Below are 22,582 nucleotides of genomic sequence, written 5' to 3' on the forward strand. Positions count from 1 at the left end.
AGTCAATGATGTTTATTATGACAAACTCCGTAACACAGCAGCAGTAAAGGAAACATAAAAGTCAACAGAGGATAAATACAATTCCTGGGTACTACAGGGTGGCAAGGGCCACAGGCACTGGTAGTGTGAGACAGTTCTTATAATCTTCTAGTTGGAAAGTCCTTACCAGGCCTGACTGTAGCAATGGAGAGAACCCAGGATCGTACCAGCTGGTGTTCCAGGAAAGGCTGGGCTGCTGAAGATAAAACGGCTGCTGTGGATACTGGCTGGAACCAGACTGTTGTTGGTACGGAGTGGATACTGGCTGGAACCAGTTAAATAATAAACGAACTTGAGAGCGATGAAATAATAATGAAGTTTGGAGTTTGAGAGCGGTGAAATAATAATACCGGTGGAGAGTGATAAACTGCAGAAAGGACACCGGCCCTTTAAGAGAAGCTGTACACTGCTGGAAGCTGGGCTGGAAGCAGGTGATTGATAATGAAGTTTGGAGTTTGAGAGCGGTGAAATAATAATACCGGTGGAGAGTGGTAAACTGCAGAAAGGACACCGGCCCTTTAAGAGAAGCTGTACACTGCTGGAAGCTGGGCTGGAAGCAGGTGATTGTTGTAACTGGAAACAGGTGAGTCCAGAATGGATCGGAGAGTCAGGCTACACCGCAGATGGAATGCTGGTGCGGGTCTCTATAGCAGAAGTCTGGAGACAGGAGCTGGAACCTGGAAGACAACCACAGGAGAGAGACAAACTGGAACTAGGTTAGACAACCAAAGCACTGACGCCTTCCTTGCTCAGGCACAGCTTACTTATACCTGCAGCAAGGAAGGGGTTGGCTAGGCAATTATGCAAATCAACAATACAGACAGCAGATTGGTGGAAATGATCAGATGACAAAATCCAAGATGGCTGCGCCCATGCAGACACTTGGAGGGAAGTTTGGTTTGTAATCCATGTGAGAATTGAAACAGTAATGGCGACGCCGGCCACAGGAGACAGGAGACGCCAGACTGACAAGCGCACATTTAACCACGCGGGCACAGCGGAGGCCGCGGCTGATGAAATCACCACTCTGACATTGCATGTGGAAACTCAGGCACAGCGGGATCCGGTCCTAGAACGCTGAGCCAGCCTTAGGAGGCATCTGAAGGGTAAGTAATGGCGTCCAGATACCCGGATCATGACAGAGGGCTCCCTCCTAAATGGCGTTACTGAGAAACCGCTGTCCAGTGTAACCCTGAGCACTTATTACTCCCTAAATCCAAGTACATTTTAACTCTTTCATTTCCAATTTATAGGAAACATTAATTTCAAATGATTGTTCAGAGCGGTAATGGGACAAACCTTGTGATTGGGAGATTTTATACTAACGTGTAACAAATGGAAGTGTCTGGTACAGAGATCATAGGAGTTAGGAAGCGCTGGTATGGGGACTAAATGATTATATAGAACACAGAGGGAGCCGGGGCCCAATATATTACACAGCAATAGTATTTATCTCCTTAATGTCAGCTCCTTACTACCAGTGTTGTCTAATCGTGTCTGTAATGTCAGGTGGGACATATGCACATACATGACAGCCATCCGCCGGACTGAGAGCTGTCCCTGAATTCTTCTAATACAGTGCTTCTAATCTGCATCTAAATCCACTAATCCCACAGGACAAACCATAGAGCTCAGCTAGTGACTCTCATTACACCAACCTCTCTCCCTCTCATCTCTCTTTCTCTCTCGGGTTTCTCTCTCTCTCCCCCACCCACCCACTTGCTATATCTCTCCTCTCTCCCTTCCTCACACTCCTCTTTCCCTCTCTCTCTCCTTATCTCTCTTCCTCTCACTCTCTTGCTCTCCCTCTCCCTCTTCTTCTCTTAAGCGCCTTGGGTCCTATTGGAGAAAGAGCACTATATAAATAAAATTATTATTAATTATTATTATTATTATTATTCTCCCTCCCCCTCTCTCTCCCTCTCTTTTTCTTTCCCCAGTCACTCTCTTTCTCCCTTCCCCTCTCACTCTCTTTCTCTCACTAACCTCTCACTCTTTAGGTTTTTTGCAGTCCTGCGTTTGCATAGTCGCCGGTCTAAACTGCTCATGCACCGCAATGCACAGGCGCGTTGCACAGATACAAAGCGGATTGCCGCTCAGCGATGGGTTTGTGTGAAGAATCCATTCGCACGGGTGTTCACAAGGAGACTGACAGGAAGAGGGCGTTTGTGGGTGGTAACTGACCGTTTTCTGGGAGTGGTAGGAAAAACGCAGGCGTGTCCAAGCGTTTGCAGGGTGGGTGTCTGACGTCAATTCCGGCCCCGGACAGGCTGAAGTGATCGCAGCGGCTGAGTAAGTCCTGGGCTGCGCAGAGACTGCACAAAATCTGTTTGTACCACTCGGCTGCACAAGCGTTCACACACCTGCACAGCTACAATACACTCCCCTATGGGCGGCGACTATCTGCTCGCAGCGCTGCAAAAAAAACCAGCGAGTGATCAGGTCTGAATTAGCCCCATGTATCTGTCTCTCACTCTCTCTCTCTCTGTTTCCCCATCACAGCTAATTGGAGCGTCTGCTATAGAAGACAAACTCCAAGACGGGGTTCCCCAGACCATCGAAACCCTCTCCAAAGCCAACATTAAGATTTGGGTCCTGACCGGAGACAAACAAGGTACGGGAATCAGGGTAATGGGAACATACACATTAGCCGTGGTCACTGGTACCTGGCTGCTATTTATTATTTTCTTGTTTTACACCTGAATGTGAGATGTGAGGATATTATTATATGAGGCACACAGGTAACTTCTCTGCTCCTTCTGTCTGTGTGCCAGCTACTTTCCCCCAAATGGAAATGTACAGGAGGAAGCACATTGCCCTCTCTGGAGGAGCAACGTGTGTATGGCGCTGCCAAAGCGTAACCAAGCAATATGGCGCCATTTGCCTGGGCTGATGGCGGAAGTTGGGTAGTTTGAGGGTCTTCCTTTCCCTACCCAAAAGGACTTTATTTTTGCAGCAGCTCAGCGCTGGGATAAAAGTGGGTCTCTTTATTGAAAAAGGCAGTTATAAATTGGTAGGATGGTAGTTGCAACATGGTAGCATTGTCGTTACAAAGTGGTAGGAGGGTGGTTACAATTGGTAGGAGGCTGGATAAAAAGTGGTAGGAGGGTGGTTACAATTGGTAGGAGGCTGGATAAAAAGTGGTAGGAGGGTGGTTACAAAGTTGTAGACGTGTGGTTACAAGGTGATAGAGGGGTGGTTACAAAATAGCACAGGGTCAGGGATATCAAATCACCAGAATACTCTCAGCAGCAGGAAGCAACAGACTGAGAGTTAAATAGTGGGAGGAGCAGGGTCCCCAGCAGCACAGAGTATATCAGGAGATGAGTGATGTGTCAGTGAGAACAGGGCTGCATGTGACAGGGGCAGTGACATGATGTGAGGAGGGGAATGGAGGCAGCAGGAAGCCACAGATGAGTTATATAGTGAGAGGAGCAGGGTCCTCAGCAGCACAGAGTATATCAGGAGATGAGTGATGTGTCAGTGAGGACAGGGCTGCATGTGACAGGGGCAGTGACATGATGTGAGGAGGGGAATAGAGGCAGCAGGAAGACACAGACTGAGAGTTATATAGTGGGAGGAGCAGGGTCCCCAGCAGCACAGAGTATATCAGGAGATGAGTGATGTGTCAGTGAGGACAGGGCTGCATGTGACAGGGGCAGTGACATGCTGTGAGGAGGGGAATGGAGGCAGCAGGAAGCCACAGACTAAGTTATATAGTGAGAGGAGCAGGGTCCTCCAATAGCAGATAAGTGTTCCTTAGTTCCTGTAAGACCAATACTGGAACATTGTGATGTCACGCACACCTTTATATGAAATGAAGTTCATGCATCCAGATTCTTGACCTTAAGCTGATAGTTAAATTTCCTTCCAGCATTGTACATAAAACAAGATGATCTTCAGTCTTGCATCATGTCTTTCTCCATGTCACATTGATTTTTGCTCGGGACGGGTCCTGCTGTATTGAAGTGTTAGGTGGACACTATGATAAGCTGTGTAATTTTCCTCCTCCCCAGAAACCGCAGAGAACATCGGGTATGCGTGTAACATGCTGCAGGATGAGATGAAAGAAATTTTTATAATTAAAGGCTGCAGTCCAGAAGAGGTTATGGATGAGCTGAGGTAAAACGCATTGTCTGACCAGGAAGTGGGGGTGGGAGGATGAAACGCGATACAGGTTGAGTATCCCTTATCCAAAATGCTTGGGACCAGAGGTATTTTGGATATGGGATTTTTCTGTATTTTGGAATAATTGCATACCATAATGAGATATCATGGTGATGGGACCTAAATCTAAGCACAGAATGCATTTATGTTACATATACACATTATACACACAGCCTGAAGGTAATTTTAGCCAATATTTTTTATAACTTTGTGCATTAAACAAAGTGTGTGTACATTCACACAATTCATTTATGTTTCATATACACCTTATACACACAGCCTGAAGGTCATTTAATACAATATTTTTAATAACTGTGTGTACTAAACAAAGTTTGTGTACATTGAGCCATCCCAAAACAAACAAAGGTTTCACTATCTCACTCTCACTCAAAAAAGTCCGTATTTCGGAATATTTGGATAACTCAACCTGTATTCCATGCTGACCTATGGCCAGTAAGTAGAGTCTGTCACTGCTGACACAGCTGTATTCTGTATTGTACAATATATATTGTATTATAGTTCAGTGGTTGTCAGAGGATTGTAAATTCTCTTTTATTACTTAGGTGACGGCTGCTTAGAGCTTCAGTCCTGCAAAGAAATGAGAGAATGCATTTACATTTTTTTCATGTAAATCACTGGCTGGCTGTGAAAAGATATACATTTGTTTTTATTTTCTCTTTTCCTTGCACTTTTCTTCAGTTGTTCAATGATTTATTGCCATAGCAACCACAGTCACACAACAAAAAGTGACTTTGGAATGTCCCTCTTTTTTTGAGTACTGGTTCACAGTTCAATCCCCTTCCTTCCCCCCTGCCGTCATGTAGATGGAGGGATGTTTGTACATTACTGCAAGTACTGCCCCCTGTAATTAAATAATCCGTTCACTCTCCATCTACGACGTGATCACGTGGTCAGAAAACATACAGGTGATAACGCACCTGCCGCCCTGTGACTGGTGTTTGGTCTCCCACAGGTCGGCTCGGATGAAGATGAACCCGGATTCGTTTCTGGGCAGCTGTGATGCGGAAATACATATAAAGAAGTGTTCTAAGAAGTCCCAAGTGATTCCAGACGACGAGCTGAAGGGCGATGGCACCTACGGCATCATCATCAATGGCCACAGCCTGGTACGTAGAGACACAGGGGCATCTGTACCAAACCTTGGAGAGAGATAAAGTACCAACCAATCAGCTCCTAACTTTCATTTTTCAAACACAGCCTGTAACATGGCAGTTAGGAGCTGATTGGCTGGTACTTTATCTCTCGCCACTTTAGCTCTCTCCAGTCTTTTATACATAGGCCGCATATAGAGGCTGCTTTTCGCACCTTCCATACAGCCAGACACGGCCGGAATAGGCCGCTATAGCGGGATATACAGTCCAGGAGGGAGATAAACACACAGATCTGTAATATTGGACAGTCTTAGCGACTTGTTCTCCATATTTATTATTATTATTATTATTATTATTAGTAATGTTAATGTTTGGAGGTTGCGGTTTGGAAAGTCGTTCATCTATTCCACTACTGTACAACAATATGACCATTAGGAGCAGAAGGTAAAGTGAATTTAAATCCCCAGTTAGGAGATATATTCACCTTAAGGCACCTGAGCCTCAGCCAACCCATTGACTGGTGTCTGGTCCCGCAGGCTTACGCTCTACAAGAGAACATGGAGGTGGAGCTGCTGAGGACTGCGTGTATGTGCCAGGCGGTGATCTGCTGCCGCGTCACCCCACTCCAGAAGGCACAGGTGGTCCAGCTTGTGAAGAAGTACAAGAAGGCGGTGACCTTGGCGATAGGAGACGGCGCTAATGACGTCAGTATGATCAAAAGTATGTGCCCCCTACCACAGAGGGCGTCACGCAGTGACTGAAGGGGGAAGGGTATTATGGGATGTGTAGATAGCTATGTGCGGGAATAGGATTGCTATGACTGGTTATGTAGCGCATTGTATGCAGTAACAGCCTGTAGGACGGCTTTAGGAGCGCGCATTTACATATTTGTCTGGTGCTTTTATCTCTTCAGCTGCTCACATTGGCGTGGGGATCAGCGGGCAGGAGGGCATGCAGGCGGTCCTGTCCAGTGACTTCTCCTTCGCCCAGTTTCGTTACCTGCAGCGCCTCCTTCTGGTGCACGGCCGCTGGTCTTACATCCGAATGTGCCAGTTCCTGCGCTACTTCTTCTACAAGAACTTCACCTTCACCCTGGTTCATTTCTGGTACGCATTCTTCTGCGGCTTCTCCGCTCAGGTGAGTCCCATTTCCCTGTCTTATACTCATTTCTGGTACACGTTCTTCTGCGGCTTCTCCGCTCACGTGAGCCTGCTCTCCCTGTCTCATACTCATTTCTGGTACTCGTTCTTCTGCGGCTTCTCCGCTCAGGTGAGTCCCCTTTCCCTGTCTCATACTTATTTCTGGTACGCGTTCTTCTGCGGCTTCTCCGCTCACGTGAGCCTGCTCTCCCTGTCTCATACTCATTTCTGGTACTCGTTCTTCTGCGGCTTCTCCGCTCAGGTGAGTCCCATTTCCCTGTCTCATACTCATTTCTGGTACGCGTTCTTCTGCGGCTTCTCCGCTCAGGTGAGTCCCATTTCCCTGTCTCATACTCATTTCTGGTACGCATTCTTCTGCGGCTTCTCCACTCAGGTGAGTCCCATTTCCCTGTCTCATACTCATTTCTGGTACGCGTTCTTCTGCAGCTTCTCCGCTCAGGTGAGTCCCCTTTCCCTGTCTCATTACTCATTTCTGGTACGCGTTCTTCTGCGGCTTCTCCGCTCAGGTGAGCCTGCTTTCCCTGTCTCATTACTCATTTTCTGGTACGCGTTCTTCTGCGGCTTCTCCGCTCAGATGAGTTCCCTTCCCCTGTCTCACTACTCACTTCTGGTATGGTTTCTTCTGCGGCTTCTCCACACAGGTGAGCCTGCTTTCCCTGTCTCATACTCATTTCTGGTACGGCTTCTTCTGCAGCTTCTCCGCTCAGGTGAGTCCCCTTTCCCTGTCTCATACTTATTTCTGGTACGGCTTCTTCTGCGGCTCCTCCACTCAGATGAGTCCCCTTTCCCTGTCTCATACTCATTTCTGGTACGGCTTCTTCTGCGGCTTCTCCACTCAGATGAGTCCCCTTCCCCTGTCTCATTACTCATTTCTGGTACGGCTTCTTCTGAGGCTTCTCCGCTCAGGTGAACCCCCTTTCCCCCTGTATACTGTGTATTACGGACACCGGCATTAGCATAAGGTAGTAAATCAGGTTTCAGCTGCATCACAACCCCCTCAGAATCAGCCCCTGAGTGACGTGTAGATATTTGTGGGAGATGAAACATTTGTTTCTCTGATGTCCTAGTGGATGCTGGGAACTCCGTAAGGACCATGGGGAATAGACGGGCTCCGCAGGAGACTGGGCACTCTAAAAGAAAGATTAGGTACTATCTGGTGTGCACTGGCTCCTCCCTCTATGCCCCTCCTCCAGACCTCAGTTAGATTTCTGTGCCCGGCCGAGCTGGATGCACACTAGGGGCTCTCCTGAGCTCCTAGAAAGAAAGTATATTTTAGGTTTTTTATTTTACAGTGAGACCTGCTGGCAACAGGCTCACTGCAACGAGGGACTAAGGGGAGAAGAAGCGAACCTACCTGCTTGCAGCTAGCTTGGGCTTCTTAGGCTACTGGACACCATTAGCTCCAGAGGGATCAACCGCGGGACCCGTCCTTGGTGTTCGTTCCCGGAGCCGCGCCGCCGTCCCCCTTACAGAGCCAGAAGCATGAAGATGGTCCGGAAAATCAGCGGCAGAAGACTTCAGTCTTCACCAAGGTAGCGCACAGCGCTCCTCTGTACACCTCACACTCCGGTCACTGATGGGTGCAGGGCGCTGGGGGGGGGGGGGGGGGGGGCCGCCCTGAGCAGCAATATAAACACCTTGGCTGGCAAAATAATCACAATATATTGCCCCAGAGGCTATATATGTGATAATTACCCCTGCCAGAATCCATAAAAAAGCGGGAGAAAAGTCAGCCGAAAAAGGGGCGGAGCTATCTCCCTCAGCACACTGGCGCCATTTCTCCCTCACAGTTCCGCTGGAAGGAAGCTCCCTGGCTCTCCCCTGCAGTCTGCACTACAGAAAGGGTAAAAAAGAGAGGGGGGGGCACTAAATTTAGGCGCAGTATAACATATAGCAGATATAAGGGGACATAATTCAGTTAGTCCCTGCATTATATAGCGCTCTGGTGTGTGCTGGCATACTCTCTCTCTGTCTTCCCAAAGGGCTTTTGTGGGGTCCTGTCTCCTGTTAAGAGCATTCCCTGTGTGTGTGCGGTGTGTCGGTACGACTGTGTCGACATGTTTGATGAGGAGGCTTATGTGGAGGCAGAGCAGATGCCTATAAATGTGATGTCACCCCCTGCGGGGCAGACACCTGAGTGGATGGACTTATGGAAGGAATTACGTGCAAGTGTCGACTCCTTACATAAAAAATTTGACGACATGCCAAATGCGGGACAGCCGGCTTCTCAGCTTGTGCCTGCCCAGACGACTCAAAGGCCATCAGGGGCTCTAAAGCGCCCACTACCTCAGATGGCAGACACAGATGTCGACACGGATACTGATACCAGTGTCGACAACGAAGAGTCTAATTTAATGTCCACTAGGGCCATTCGTTGCATGATTGAGGCAATGAAAGAGGTATTACACATTTCTGATATAAACCCAGGTACCTCAAAAAAGGGTATTATGTTTGGGGAGAAAAAACTACCAATAGTTTTTCCCCCATCAGAAGAATTAAATGAAGTGTGTGAAGAAGCGTGGGCTTTCCCCGATAAAAAATTGGTAATTTCTAAAAAGTTACTAATGGCGTTCCCTTTCTCGCCAGAGGATAGGTCACGTTGGGAAACTCCCCCTAGGGTGGATAAAGCGCTCACACGTTTGTCAAAAAAGGTGGCACTACCGTCTCCAGATACGGCGCCCTAAAGGAACCTGCTGATAGAAAGCAGGAGGCGATCCTGAAGTCTGTATATACACACTCAGGCATTATACTGAGATCAGCTATTGCTTCAGCATGGATGTGCAGTGCTGCTGCTGCATGGTCAGATTCCCTGTCGGAAAATATTGACACCCTAGACAGGGACACTATATTGCTAACCGTAGAGCATATAAAAGACTCAGTCTTATACATGAGAGATGCACAGAGGGAGATCTGCCGGCTGGCATCTAGAATAAGTGCATTGTCCATTTCTGCTAGGAGAGGCTTATGGACTCGGCAGTGGACAGGGGATGCAGATTCAAAAAGGCACATGGAAGTTTTGCCTTATAAGGGTGAGGAGTTATTCGGGGATGGTCTCTCAGACCTAGTTTCCACAGCAACAGCTGGGAAGTCAGCATTTTTGCCCCATGTCCCCTCACAGCCTAAGAAAGCGCCGTATTATCAGGTACAGTCCTTTCGACCCCAGAAAAACAGGCGGGGAAAAGGCGGGTCCTTTCTGTCTAGAGGCAGAGGTAGGGGGAAAAAGCTGCAACAAACAGCAGGTTCCCAGGAACAAAAGTCCTCCCCCGCTTCTTCCAAGTCCGCCGCATGACGGTGGGGCTCCACAGACGGAGCCAGGTACGGTGGGGGGCCGCCTCAAAAATTTCAGCGATCAGTGGGCTCGCTCACAGGTGGATCCCTGGATCCTTCAAGTAGTATCTCAGGGGTACAAGCTGGAATTCGAGGCGTCTCCCCCCCCGCCGTTTCCTCAAATCTGCCTTGCCGACAACTCTCTCGGGCAGGGAGGCTGTGCTAGAGGCAATTCACAAGCTGTATTCCCAGCAGGTGATAGTCAAGGTGCCCCTACTTCAACAAGGACGGGGTTACTATTCCACACTGTTTGTGGTACCGAAACCGGACGGTTCGGTGAGACCCATTTTAAATTTGAAATCCTTGAACACATACATAAAAAAATTCAAGTTCAAGATGGAATCGCTCAGGGCGGTTATTGCAAGCCTGGACGAGGGGGATTACATGGTATCCCTGGACATCAAGGATGCTTACCTGCATGTCCCCATTTACCATCCTCACCAGGAGTACCCCAGATTTGTGGTACAGGATTGCCATTACCAATTCCAGACACTGCCGTTTGGACTGTCCACGGCACCGAGGGTGTTTACCAAGGTAATGGCAGAAATGATGATACTCCTTCGAAAAAAGGGAGTTTTAATTATCCCGTACTTGGACGATCTCCTTATAAAGGCGAGGTCCAAGGAGCAGTTGTTGGTCGGAGTAGCACTATCTCGGGAAGTGCTACAACAGCACGGATGGATTCTAAACATTCCAAAGTCACAGCTGGTTCATTCCACACGCCTACTGTTCCTGGGGATGGTTCTGGACACACAACAGAAAAAAGTGTTTCTCCCGCAGGAGAAAGCCAAGGAGCTGTCATCTCTAGTCAGAGACCTCCTGAAACCAAAACAGGTATCGGTGCATCACTGCACACGAGTCCTGGGAAAAATGGTGGCTTCATACGAAGCAATTCCATTCGGCAGGTTCCATGCAAGGACCTTCCAGTGGGACCTCTTGGACAAGTGGTCGGGATCGCATCTTCAGATGCATCGACTGATAACCCTGTCTCCAAGGACCAGGGTGTCTCTGCTGTGGTGGCTGCAGAGTGCTCATCTTCTAGAGGGCCGCAGATTCGGCATACAGGACTGGGTCCTGGTGACCACGGATGCCAGCCTTCGAGGCTGGGGGGCAGTCACACAGGGAAGAAATTTCCAAGGACTTTGGTCAAGTCAGGAGTCGTCCCTACACATAAATATTCTGGAACTGAGGGCCATTTACAATGCCCTAAGTCAGGCAAGGCCCCTGCTTCAAAACCAGCCGGTGCTGATCCAATCAGACAACATCACGGCAGTCGCCCATGTAAACCGACAGGGCGGCACAAGAAGCAGGATGGCGATGGCAGAAGCCACAAGGATTCTCCGATGGGCGGAAAATCACGTCGTAGCACTGTCAGCAGTGTTCATTCCGGGAGTGGACAACTGGGAAGCAGACTTCCTCAGCAGACACGACCTACACCCGGGAGAATGGGGACTTCATCCAGAAGTCTTCAAACTGTTGGTAAACCGTTGGGAAAGGCCACAGGTGGACATGATGGCGTCCCGCCTCAACAAAAAGCTAAAGAGATATTGCGCCAGGTCAAGGGACCCTCAGGCGATAGCTGTGGACGCTCTGGTGACACCGTGGGTGTACCAGTCGGTTTATGTGTTCCCTCCTCTGCCTCTCATACCAAAGGTACTGAGAATAATAAGAAGGCGAGGAGTAAGAACGATACTCGTGGTTCCGGATTGGCCAAGAAGAGCTTGGTACCCAGAACTTCAACAAATGATATCAGAGGACCCATGGCCTCTACCGCTCAGACAGGATCTGCTACAGCAGGGGCCCTGTCTGTTCCAAGACTTACCGCGGCTGCGTTTGACGGCATGGCGGTTGAATTCCGGATCCTAAAGGAAAAGGGCATTCCGGAGGAAGTCATTCCTACGCTGATAAAAGCCAGGAAAGAAGTCACCGCAAACCATTATCACCGTATTTGGCGAAAATATGTTGTGTGGTGTGAGACCAGGAAGGCCCCTACAGAGGAATTTCAGCTGGGTCGTTTTCTGCACTTCCTACAGTCGGGAGTGACTATGGGCCTAAAATTGGGTTCCATTAAGGTCCAGATTTCGGCTCTGTCGATTTTCTTCCAGAAAGAACTGGCTTCAATGCCTGAAGTTCAAACATTTGTAAAGGGAGTGCTACATATTCAGCCCCCTTTTGTGCCTCCTGTGGCACCTTGGGATCTCAACGTGGTGTTGAGTTTCCTGAAATCACATTGGTTTGAGCCACTTAAAACTGTGGATCTGAAATATCTCACGTGGAAAGTGGTCATGTTATTGGCCTTGGCTTCGGCCAGGCGTGTGTCAGAATTGGCGGCTTTGTCATGTAAAAGCCCTTATCTGATTTTCCATATGGATAGGGCAGAATTGAGGACTCGTCCCCAGTTTCTCCCTAAGGTGGTATCAGCTTTTCACTTGAACCAACCTATTGTAGTGCCTGCGGCTACTAGGGACTTGGAAGATTCCAAGTTACTGGACGTAGTCAGGGCCTTGAAAATGTATGTTTCCAGGACGGCTGGAGTAGGGAAAACTGACTCGCTTTTTATCCTGTATGCACCCAACAAACTAGGTGCTCCTGCTTCTAAGCAGACTATTGCTCGCTGGATTTGTAGCACAATTCAGCTGGCGCATTCTGCGGCTGGATTGCCGCATCCTAAATCAGTAAAGGCCCATTCCACGAGGAAAGTGGGCTCTTCTTGGGCGGCTGCCCGAGGGGTCTCGGCTTTACAACTTTGCCGAGCTGCAACTTGGTCAGGGGCAAACACGTTTGCTAAATTCTACAAATTTGATACCCTGGCTGAGGAGGACCTTGAGTTCTCTCATTCGGTGCTGCAGAGTCATCCGCACTCTCCCGCCCGTTTGGGAGCTTTGGTATAATCCCCATGGTCCTTACGGAGTTCCCAGCATCCACTAGGACGTCAGAGAAAATAAGATTTTACTCACCGGTAAATCTATTTCTCGTAGTCCGTAGTGGATGCTGGGCGCCCATCCCAAGTGCGGATTGTCTGCAATACTTGTATATAGTTATTGCCTAACTAAAGGGTTATTGTTGAGCCATCTGTTGAGAGGCTCTGTTATATTTCATACTGTTAACTGGGTATAGTATCACGAGTTGTACGGTGTGATTGGTGTGGCTGGTATGAGTCTTACCCGGGATTCAAAATCCTTCCTTATTGTGTCAGCTCTTCCGGGCACAGTATCCTAACTGAGGTCTGGAGGAGGGGCATAGAGGGAGGAGCCAGTGCACACCAGATAGTACCTAATCTTTCTTTTAGAGTGCCCAGTCTCCTGCGGAGCCCGTCTATTCCCCATGGTCCTTACGGAGTTCCCAGCATCCACTACGGACTACGAGAAATAGATTTACCGGTGAGTAAAATCTTATTTTCCTCTAGTGATCTTAGTAGCACTTACATTTACACACCGCATAGCACCGCCTCACCGTGATAGTTTTCTATACGAGAGAAAGTGCAAGCGTCGGATTCAGGTTGGATAGCAAAATGCAAAATCTGCTAAGAGGTGCGGACACATGCGCTGGGCCCGTCCTGCGCATGCGCCCGCATTTTCGCGGGGCATGGGGTGGCGGCAACGCTCCGTTTCCAAGGCGGAGACGAATCGGTGCGGGGCGCGGCTTCAAAATGGGGCGTGGCGTAGCAAACGGTGGGCATGACGAGGGGCGTGTTCGGGGCGGCTGTATGACGTCACACCCAGCCACTGCGATCACTAAAATGGCGGCGGCCCTCCTGCGACCGCAATTTCAGCGTGGTTAAGGGCGGAGAGGTGGTGGGTAGCATGCTGGGCGGTCTTGCCCTGCGATGGGCGGCCCCTAGCATGCCATCCAAAGGTGATTAAGTAGCAGAACTTGCAATCCTTCTAAATTAGGCCCTAAATCCGGACTCATCTGAATTTACTGTCATGTCTGCAATGGTTCAGTGCTGCCATCAAGTGTCTATGTTGCTGCATTACAGCACTACCATCCTTAACTTGTCTGTCTTGTGTCTTTTATAGACTGTGTATGATGAATGGTTCATCACCTTATATAATCTGGTGTACACCTCGCTGCCTGTGCTGGGGATGAGTCTCTTTGATCAGGTATGTAATGGGCGAACACTGTCATTTGAATGCACGCCCCTCCGTCATTAAACAGAGAACTTCCCCAGCCACCTAGCAGTGAGATATGGGGACAGTTGCGGCAGCTGATGTCACAGCTCTCCATCGCCACCCGATGGGCATGCGGAGAACACCAGCCAGTTGTGTTTGTCTAACACAGGGATGGGGAACCCTCGGCCCTCCAATTGTTGTTGAACTACACATACCAGCATGCCTTGCTACAGTTTTGCTATTTGGCCATGCTAAAACTGTTGCAGGGCATGCTGGGAGGGCCAAAGGTTCCCCATCCCTGGTCTAACACCTGCACTTTCTCCCCAGGATGTGGATGACCGCTGGAGCATGGAGTACCCCCAGCTGTATGAGCCCGGGCAGAATAACCGTTACTTCAACATCAAGGAGTTTGTGAAGTGTGTGATCCACGGGGTGTACAGCTCTCTGGTTCTGTTCTTCGTGCCTTACGGCGCCCTCTACGACACAGTGAGGGATGACGGGAGAGCACTGTCTGACTACCAGTCCTTTGCCCTGATGGCTCAGACCTGCCTGCTGCTGGTGGTATCTGTGCAGGTAAGTGCAGAGTGATACCTCCACCCACAGCTCTGGAGATGTTGTGGAACTACAAGTCCCAGGGCATCCTGATGCTTGTATTACCACCATACCTTATGCGCCCCCGGGTTAGGAGCCAAAAGGGGCCCGCTCTACCTTCTATATCAGGCTGTGCGTGTTGTTCCATGAACACTGCTACAGAATATGCTAGCGCTATATTACCAAGCCTTCATATCCATTTGTCTTCCTAGATCGGCCTGGACACTGCTTACTGGACGGCGGTCAACCAGTTCTTCATCTGGGGCAGCATGGCGGTGTACTTCGCAATCACTTTCACCATGTACAGCGACGGGATGTACCTCATCTTCACGGCATCGTTCCCGTTTATCGGTGAGTACAGCATCATTTACACTCTGCCAGTAAGATCACTGCATGAGACTGGTCCCTCGTCCGAGTCGTCCTCACCCCCCTGCGTGCATTGTGGGTGGTGGGTATAGTGGTCTGCCCCTGGGGAGCAAAGTCATCCTGCAAGTCCCCAATTGCTGCCTGATACCCTGCTGTGTATAAGTCGCCCTCACTGCAGTTACTGCGCGGCTGGGAAGGGGCACTCGCCCTGCAGCCACATCAACACGTGGGGCTATGGCGGCAGAATACGGAAATCACAAATAACGTTTGTTGTTCCCTCTGATGAACCATATTAGGCATCCATCCAGTATTGTCATTTCTAGATCCTGTTTTTTCCAGGGAATTACTGTGTGTGTCTCCTCCAGGGACGGCTCGGAACACTCTAAACCAGCCCAGTATCTGGTTCGCCATTTTCCTGACCGCTGTGCTCTGCGTCCTGCCGGTAGTGGCCTATCGGTTCTTAAGATCCCAGCTCAGACCCACCTTCAGCGACAAGGTAGGAAGGTGCACACAGCCTATAGGAAATGTGTATTTCATGGGGATTCTACACTACCACTCACTGTCAGTGTCACCATGTTATCAGAGTCATTATCCTGTGCTCAGAGTCATTATTAGTGATCAGAGTCATTATCCCGTGCTCAGTCATTATCCCATGCGCAGAGTCAGTATCCTGGGATCAGAGTAATTATCCCGTGCTCAGAGTCATTATCCCATGCTCAAAGTCATTATCCCGTGCCCAGAGTCATTATCCCGTGCTCAGTCATTATCCCGTGCTCAGTCATTATCCCGTGCTCAGTCATTATCCCGTGCTCAGTCATTATCCCATGCGCAGAGTCAGTATCCTGGGATCAGAGTCATTATCCCGTGCTCAGAGTCATTATCCCATGCTCAAAGTCATTATCCCGTGCTCAGAGTCATTATCCCATGCTCAAAGTCATTATCCCGTGCCCAGAGTCATTATCCCGTGCTCAGTCATTATCCCGTGCTCAGTCATTATCCCGTGCTCAGTCATTATCCCGTGCTCAGTCATTATCCCGTGCTCAGTCATTATCCCATGCGCAGAGTCAGTATCCTGGGATCAGAGTCATTATCCCGTGCTCAGAGTAATTATCCCATGCTCAAAGTCATTATCCCGTGCTCAGAGTCATTATCCCGTGCTCAGAGTCATTATCCCGTGCACAGAGTCATTATCCCGTGCTCAAAGTCATTATCCCGTGCTCAAAGTCATTATCCCATGCTCAAAGTCATTATCCCGTGCACAGAGTCATTATCCCGTGCTCAAAGACATTATCCCATGCTCAAAGTCATTATCCCGTGCTCAGAGTCATTATCCCGTGCTCAAAGTCATTATCCCATGCTCAGAGTCATTATCCAATGCTCAAAGTCATTATCCCATGCTCAGTCATTATCCCGTGCTCAAAGTCATTATCCCGTGCTCAGAGTCATTATCCCGTGCCATTATCCCATGCTCAGAGTCATTATCCCATGCTCAGAGTCATTATCCCGTGCTCAAAGTCATTATCCCGTGCACAGAGTCATTATCCCGTGCTCAAGAGTTATTATCCCATGCTCAGCCATTATCCCGTGCTCAAAGTCATTATCCCGTGCTCAGTCATTATCCCGTGCTCAGTCATTATCCCGTGCTCAGAGTCATTATCCCATGCTCAGAGTCATTATCCCGTGCTGCAAGTCATTATCCCGTGCTCAGTCATTATCCCGTGCTCAGTCATTATCCCATGCTCAGAGTCATTATCCCGTGCTCAGTCATTATCCCGTGCTCAGTCATTATCCCGTGCTCAGTCATTATCCCATGTTCAGAGTCATTATCCCATGCTCAGAGTCATTATCCCGTGCTCAGTCATTATCCCATGCTCAGAGTCATTATCCCATGCTCAGAGTCATTATCCCATGCTCAGTCAGTATCCCGGGATCAGTCAGTATCCCGGGATCAGTCATTATCCCGTGCTCAGTCATTATCCCGTGCTCAGTCATTATCCCGTGCTCAGTCATTATCCCGTGCTCAGTCATTATCCCATGCGCAGAGTCAGTATCCTGGGATCAGAGTCATTATCCCGTGCTCAGTCATTATCCCGTGCTCAGTCATTATCCCGTGCTCAGTCATTATCCCATGCGCAGAGTCAGTATCCTGGGATCAGAGTCATTATCCCGTGCTCAGAGTCATTATCCCATGCTCAAAGTCATTATCCCGTGCTCAGAGTCATTATCCCGTGCTCAGAGTCATTATCCCGTGCACAGAGTCATTATCCCGTGCTCAAAGTCATTATCCCGTGCTCAAAGTCATTATCCCATGCTCAAAGTCATTATCCCGTGCACAGAGTCATTATCCCGTGCTCAAAGTCATTATCCCGTGCTCAAAGTCATTATCCCGTGCTCAGAGTCATTATCCCGTGCTCAAAGTCATTATCCCGTGCTCAAAGTCATTATCCCATGCTCAAAGTCATTATCCCGTGCACAGAGTCATTATCCCGTGCTCAAAGTCATTATCCCATGCTCAGTCATTATCCCGTGCTCAAAGTCATTATCCCGTGCTCAGAGTCATTATCCCGTGCCATTATCCCATGCTCAGAGTCATTATCCCATGCTCAGAGTCATTATCCCGTGCTCAAAGTCATTATCCCGTGCACAGAGTCATTATCCCGTGCTCAAGAGTTATTATCCCATGCTCAGCCATTATCCCGTGCTCAAAGTCATTATCCCGTGCTCAGTCATTATCCCGTGCTCAGTCATTATCCCGTGCTCAGAGTCATTATCCCATGCTCAGAGTCATTATCCCGTGCTCAGTCATTATCCCGTGCTCAGTCATTATCCCATGCTCAGTCATTATCCCATGCTCAGAGTCATTATCCCGTGCTCAGTCATTATCCCGTGCTCAGTCATTATCCCGTGCTCAGTCATTATCCCGTGCTCAGTCATTATCCCATGTTCAGAGTCATTATCCCATGCTCAGAGTCATTATCCCATGCTCAGTCATTATCCCATGCTCAGAGTCATTATCCCATGCTCAGTCAGTATCCCGGGATCAGAGTGATTATCCCGTGCTCAGTCATTATCCCGTGCTCAGTCATTATCCCATGCTCAGAGTCATTATCCCATGCTCAGTCATTATCCCATGCTCAGAGTCATTATCCCATGCTCAGTCAGTATCCCGGGATCAGAGTGATTATCCCGTGCTCAGTCATTATCCCGTGCTCAGTCATTATCCCATGCTCAGAGTCATTATCCCATGCTCAGAGTCATTATCCCATGCTCAGAGTCATTATCCCATGCTCAGTCATTATCCCATGCTCAGTCAGTATCCCGGGATCAGAGTGATTATCCCGTGCTCAGTCATTATCCCGTGCTCAGTCATTATCCCATGCTCAGAGTCATTATCCCATGCTCAGTCATTATCCCATGCTCAGAGTCATTATCCCATGCTCAGTCAGTATCCCGGGATCAGAGTGATTATCCCGTGCTCAGTCATTATCCCGTGCTCAGTCATTATCCCGTGCTCAGAGTCATTATCCCATGCTCAGAGTCATTATCCCATGCTCAGAGTCATTATCCCATGCTCAGAGTCATTATCCCATGCTCAGTCATTATCCCATGCTCAGAGTCATTATCCCATGCTCAGTCATTATCCCATGCTCAGAGTCATTATCCCGTGCTCAGAGTCATTATCCCATGCTCAGAGTCATTATCCCATGCTCAGTCATTATCCCATGCTCAGTCATTATCCCATGCTCAGAGTCATTATCCCATGCTCAGAGTCATTATCCCATGCTCAGTCATTATCCCATGCTCAGAGTCATTATCCCGTGCTCAGTCATTAACCCATGCTCAGAGTGATTATCCCGTGCTCAGTCATTATCCCGTGCTCAGTCATTATCCCGTGCTCAGTCATTATCCCGTGCTCAGAGTCATTATCCCATGCTCAGAGTCATTATCCCATGCTCAGAGTCATTATCCCATGCTCAGAGTCATTATCCCGTGCTCAGAGTCATTATCCCATGCTCAGAGTCATTATCCCATGCTCAGAGTCATTATCCCATGCTCAGAGTCATTATCCCATGCTCAGTCATTATCCCATGCTCAGAGTCATTATCCCATGCTCAGTCAGTATCCCGGGATCAGAGTGATTATCCCGTGCTCAGTCATTATCCCGTGCTCAGTCATTATCCCGTGCTCAGTCATTATCCCATGCTCAGAGTCATTATCCCATGCTCAGTCATTATCCCATGCTCAGTCATTATCCCATGCTCAGAGTCATTATCCCATGCTCAGAGTCATTATCCCATGCTCAGTCAGTATCCCGGGATCAGAGTGATTATCCCGTGCTCAGTCATTATCCCGTGCTCAGAGTCATTATCCCATGCTCAGTCAGTGTCCCGGGATCAGAGTCATTATCCCGTGCTCAGTCATTATCCCGTGCTCAGTCATTATCCCGTGCTCAGAGTCATTATCCCATGCTCAGTCAGTGTCCCGGGATCAGAGTCATTATCCCGTGCTCAGTCATTATCCCGTGCTCAGTCATTATCCCGTGCTCAGTCATTATCCCGTGCTCAGTCATTATCCCATGCTCAGAGTCATTATCCCATGCTCAGTCATTATCCCATGCTCAGAGTCATTATCCCGTGCTCAGTCATTATCCCGTGCTCAGTCATTATCCCGTGCTCAGTCATTATCCCGTGCTCAGTCATTATCCCGTGCTCAGTCATTATCCCGTGCTCAGTCATTATCCCGTGCTCAGTCATTATCCCGTGCTCAGTCATTATCCCATGCTCAGAGTCATTATCCCATGCTCAGAGTCATTATCCCATGCTCAGTCATTATCCCATGCTCAGTCATTATCCCATGCTCAGAGTCATTATCCCATGCTCAGTCAGTATCCCGGGATCAGAGTGATTATCCCGTGCTCAGTCATTATCCCGTGCTCAGTCATTATCCCGTGCTCAGTCATTATCCCGTGCTCAGTCATTATCCCATGCTCAGAGTCATTATCCCGTGCTCAGTCATTATCCCGTGCTCAGTCATTATCCCATGCTCAGAGTCATTATCCCATGCTCAGTCATTATCCCATGCTCAGTCATTATCCCGTGCTCAGTCATTATCCCGTGCTCAGAGTCATTATCCCATGCTCAGTCATTATCCCGTGCTCAGTCATTATCCCGTGCTCAGTCATTATCCCATGCTCAGAGTCATTATCCCATGCTCAGAGTCATTATCCCGTGCTCAGTCATTATCCCGTGCTCAGTCATTATCCCGTGCTCAGTCATTATCCCATGCTCAGAGTCATTATCCCATGCTCAGTCATTATCCCATGCTCAGTCAGTATCCTGGGATCAGAGTGATTATCAGTGATCAGAGTGTAAATACAGCTAGCTATGGGTGGGATCACTACACAAAACAATCAAATATTTTTCTGTTCATCTGTGATGTGAGGAACACTGGGGTACGGCAGTGATGTGAGGAACACTGGGGTACGGCAGTGATGTGAGGAACACTGGGGTACGGCAGTGATGTGAGGAACACTGGGGTACGGCAGTGATGTGAGGAACACTGGGGTACGGCAGTGATGTGAGGAACACTGGGGTACGGCAGTGATGTGAGGAACACTGGGGTACGGCAGTGATGTGAGGAACACTGGGGTACGGCAGTGATGTGAGGAATACTGGGGTACGGCAGTGATGTGAGGGACCCGGGCCTCTGAAAATTTACAGCTGAAGACTCCTCTCCTCCTGTTCCCCAAGTGGCTGCCTCTCGAATAATTTCCTAATTAACAAAGCCCAAATTAACAGAGGCAGAGTACAGGGCCAAATTAAGGTTTGAGGGGGCCCCAGCGCAACTAAGTAGTGGGAGCTCCTTCAATAGAATACCCCTTTGCCATGACCCCCAATATAGCCACAGTGCCCCCCCCCCCTCCATGTCTCCCCCAGTTCTCACATCTCGTGGCAGCATTCTTCCAGCTCTGCGTGTGTTCCGCATGTACTGACTGTATACAGAACTGAGCGGCTTCCATGACCCCCCCCCATCAGCGGCACAGACCTGATATATCTCATGGCGCTGATGAGGGGACTCAGAGCTGCTCTGCACTATATGCAGTCTGTGCATGCAGAACACAGAGATGCGGCCGCCTCCGCCCAAGAGCAGCTGACGCTGGCACCTGATACTTGCAAATTTAGAGTCAGAATTAACCTGTGCAGGGGGTCTCTCTGTGTGGGGGACCCCGGGGTGGCTGCTCCTGTCGCCCCCTTAATCTGGCCCAGGCGGAGTAAAAAAAGGGAGAGTAGATGGAACCCTGTTCAAAGTAAAATAGCGCAGAAGACAGGTAATCAGAGCAGAGGCGAGGAGCGCGGTATCCGGTGTCTCTTGTGGAATCAGAGTATTAGTAAAGTAATTGTGCTTACCTGTCATCGTTAGGGTCAGGAATGTGGCGGTGACCCGCTGCCCTTCTGTTCATCCACATAATATATGATTGGCAGCCACCAGCTCTGGTTTTGCCTTTTACATTGACCATAAATTATTGGAATTTGGTCCTGGACCATCAACCCGTGGCACCCTTCTAAATATCCTGTGGCATTACACCCAGTTTGGCATCCGCTGATTTAATATAAGTACAAAAATGCCATTTTCTCTGACGTCCTAGTGGATGCTGGGAACTCCGTAAGGACCATGGGGAATAGCGGCTCCGCAGGAGACTGGGCACAAAAGTAAAAGCTTTAGGACTACCTGGTGTGCACTGGCTCCTCCCCCTATGACCCTCCTCCAAGCCTCAGTTAGATTTTTGTGCCCGGCCGAGAAGGGTGCTCACTAGGTGGCTCTCCTGAGCTTCTTAGTGAAAGTTTAAGTTTAGGTTTTTTATTTTCAGTGAGACCTGCTGGCAACAGGCTCACTGCATCGAGGGACTAAGGGGAGAAGAAGCGAACTCACCTGCGTGCAGAGTGGATTGGGCTTCTTAGGCTACTGGACACCATTAGCTCCAGAGGGACCGAACACAGGCCCAGCCTCGGAGCTCGGTCCCAGAGCCGCGCCGCCAGCCCCCTTACAGAGCCAGAAGCAAGAAGAGGTCCGGAAAAATCGGCGGCAGAAGACATCAGTCTTCAACAAGGTAGCGCACAGCACTGCAGCTGTGCGCCATTGTTACTCAGGCACACTTCACACTCCGGTCACTGCCAGAACTCACCAAAAAAGCGGGAGAAAAGGCCGCCGAGAAGGGGGCGGGGCCTATCTCCTCAGCACACGGGCGCCATTTTCCATCACAGCTCCGCTGGAAGGACGTCTCCCTAACTCTCCCCTGCAGTCCTGCACTACAGAAAAGGGTAAAAAAGAGAGGGGGGCACTAATTTGGCGCAGTTTTAATACTAACAGCAGCTATAAAGGGAAAAGCACATTTTATAGTGGTATTCCTGTCTATATATAGCGCTCTGGTGTGTGCTGGCATACTCTCCCTCTGTCTCCCCAAAGGGCTAGTGGGGTCCTGTCCTCTATCAGAGCATTCCCTGTGTGTGTGCGGTGTGTCGGTACGATTGTGTCGACATGTTTGAGGAGGAAAATGAGATGGAGGCGGAGCAATTGCCTATTATACAGTTGTCACCCCCTAGGGAGTCGACACCTGAGTGGATGAGCTTATGGAAGGAATTGCGTGACAGTGTCAGCTCTTTACGACAGACAGTTGACGACATGAGACAGCCGACTACTCAGCTTGTGC

General features: G+C 49.2%; 1 protein-coding gene across 1 annotated transcript in view; it reads left to right on the forward strand.

The window, feature by feature from the left end:
- LOC135054530 (phospholipid-transporting ATPase ID-like) overlaps positions 1-22,582 on the forward strand; it is a 168,177-nt gene that overhangs the window by 137,594 nt on the left and 8,001 nt on the right. Inside the window, exons 18-26 of the mRNA XM_063957672.1 lie at positions 2,542-2,653; positions 4,056-4,161; positions 5,180-5,333; positions 5,855-6,038; positions 6,232-6,455; positions 13,825-13,908; positions 14,245-14,490; positions 14,721-14,859; positions 15,240-15,370. Coding sequence (XP_063813742.1) covers positions 2,542-2,653; positions 4,056-4,161; positions 5,180-5,333; positions 5,855-6,038; positions 6,232-6,455; positions 13,825-13,908; positions 14,245-14,490; positions 14,721-14,859; positions 15,240-15,370 — 1,380 coding nt within the window. The remainder of the gene's footprint in view (positions 1-2,541; positions 2,654-4,055; positions 4,162-5,179; positions 5,334-5,854; positions 6,039-6,231; positions 6,456-13,824; positions 13,909-14,244; positions 14,491-14,720; positions 14,860-15,239; positions 15,371-22,582) is intronic.

The sequence above is a fragment of the Pseudophryne corroboree genome, chromosome 1 (genome assembly GCF_028390025.1).
Source record: "Pseudophryne corroboree isolate aPseCor3 chromosome 1, aPseCor3.hap2, whole genome shotgun sequence".
In the NCBI taxonomy this organism is placed as follows: domain Eukaryota; kingdom Metazoa; phylum Chordata; class Amphibia; order Anura; family Myobatrachidae; genus Pseudophryne; species Pseudophryne corroboree.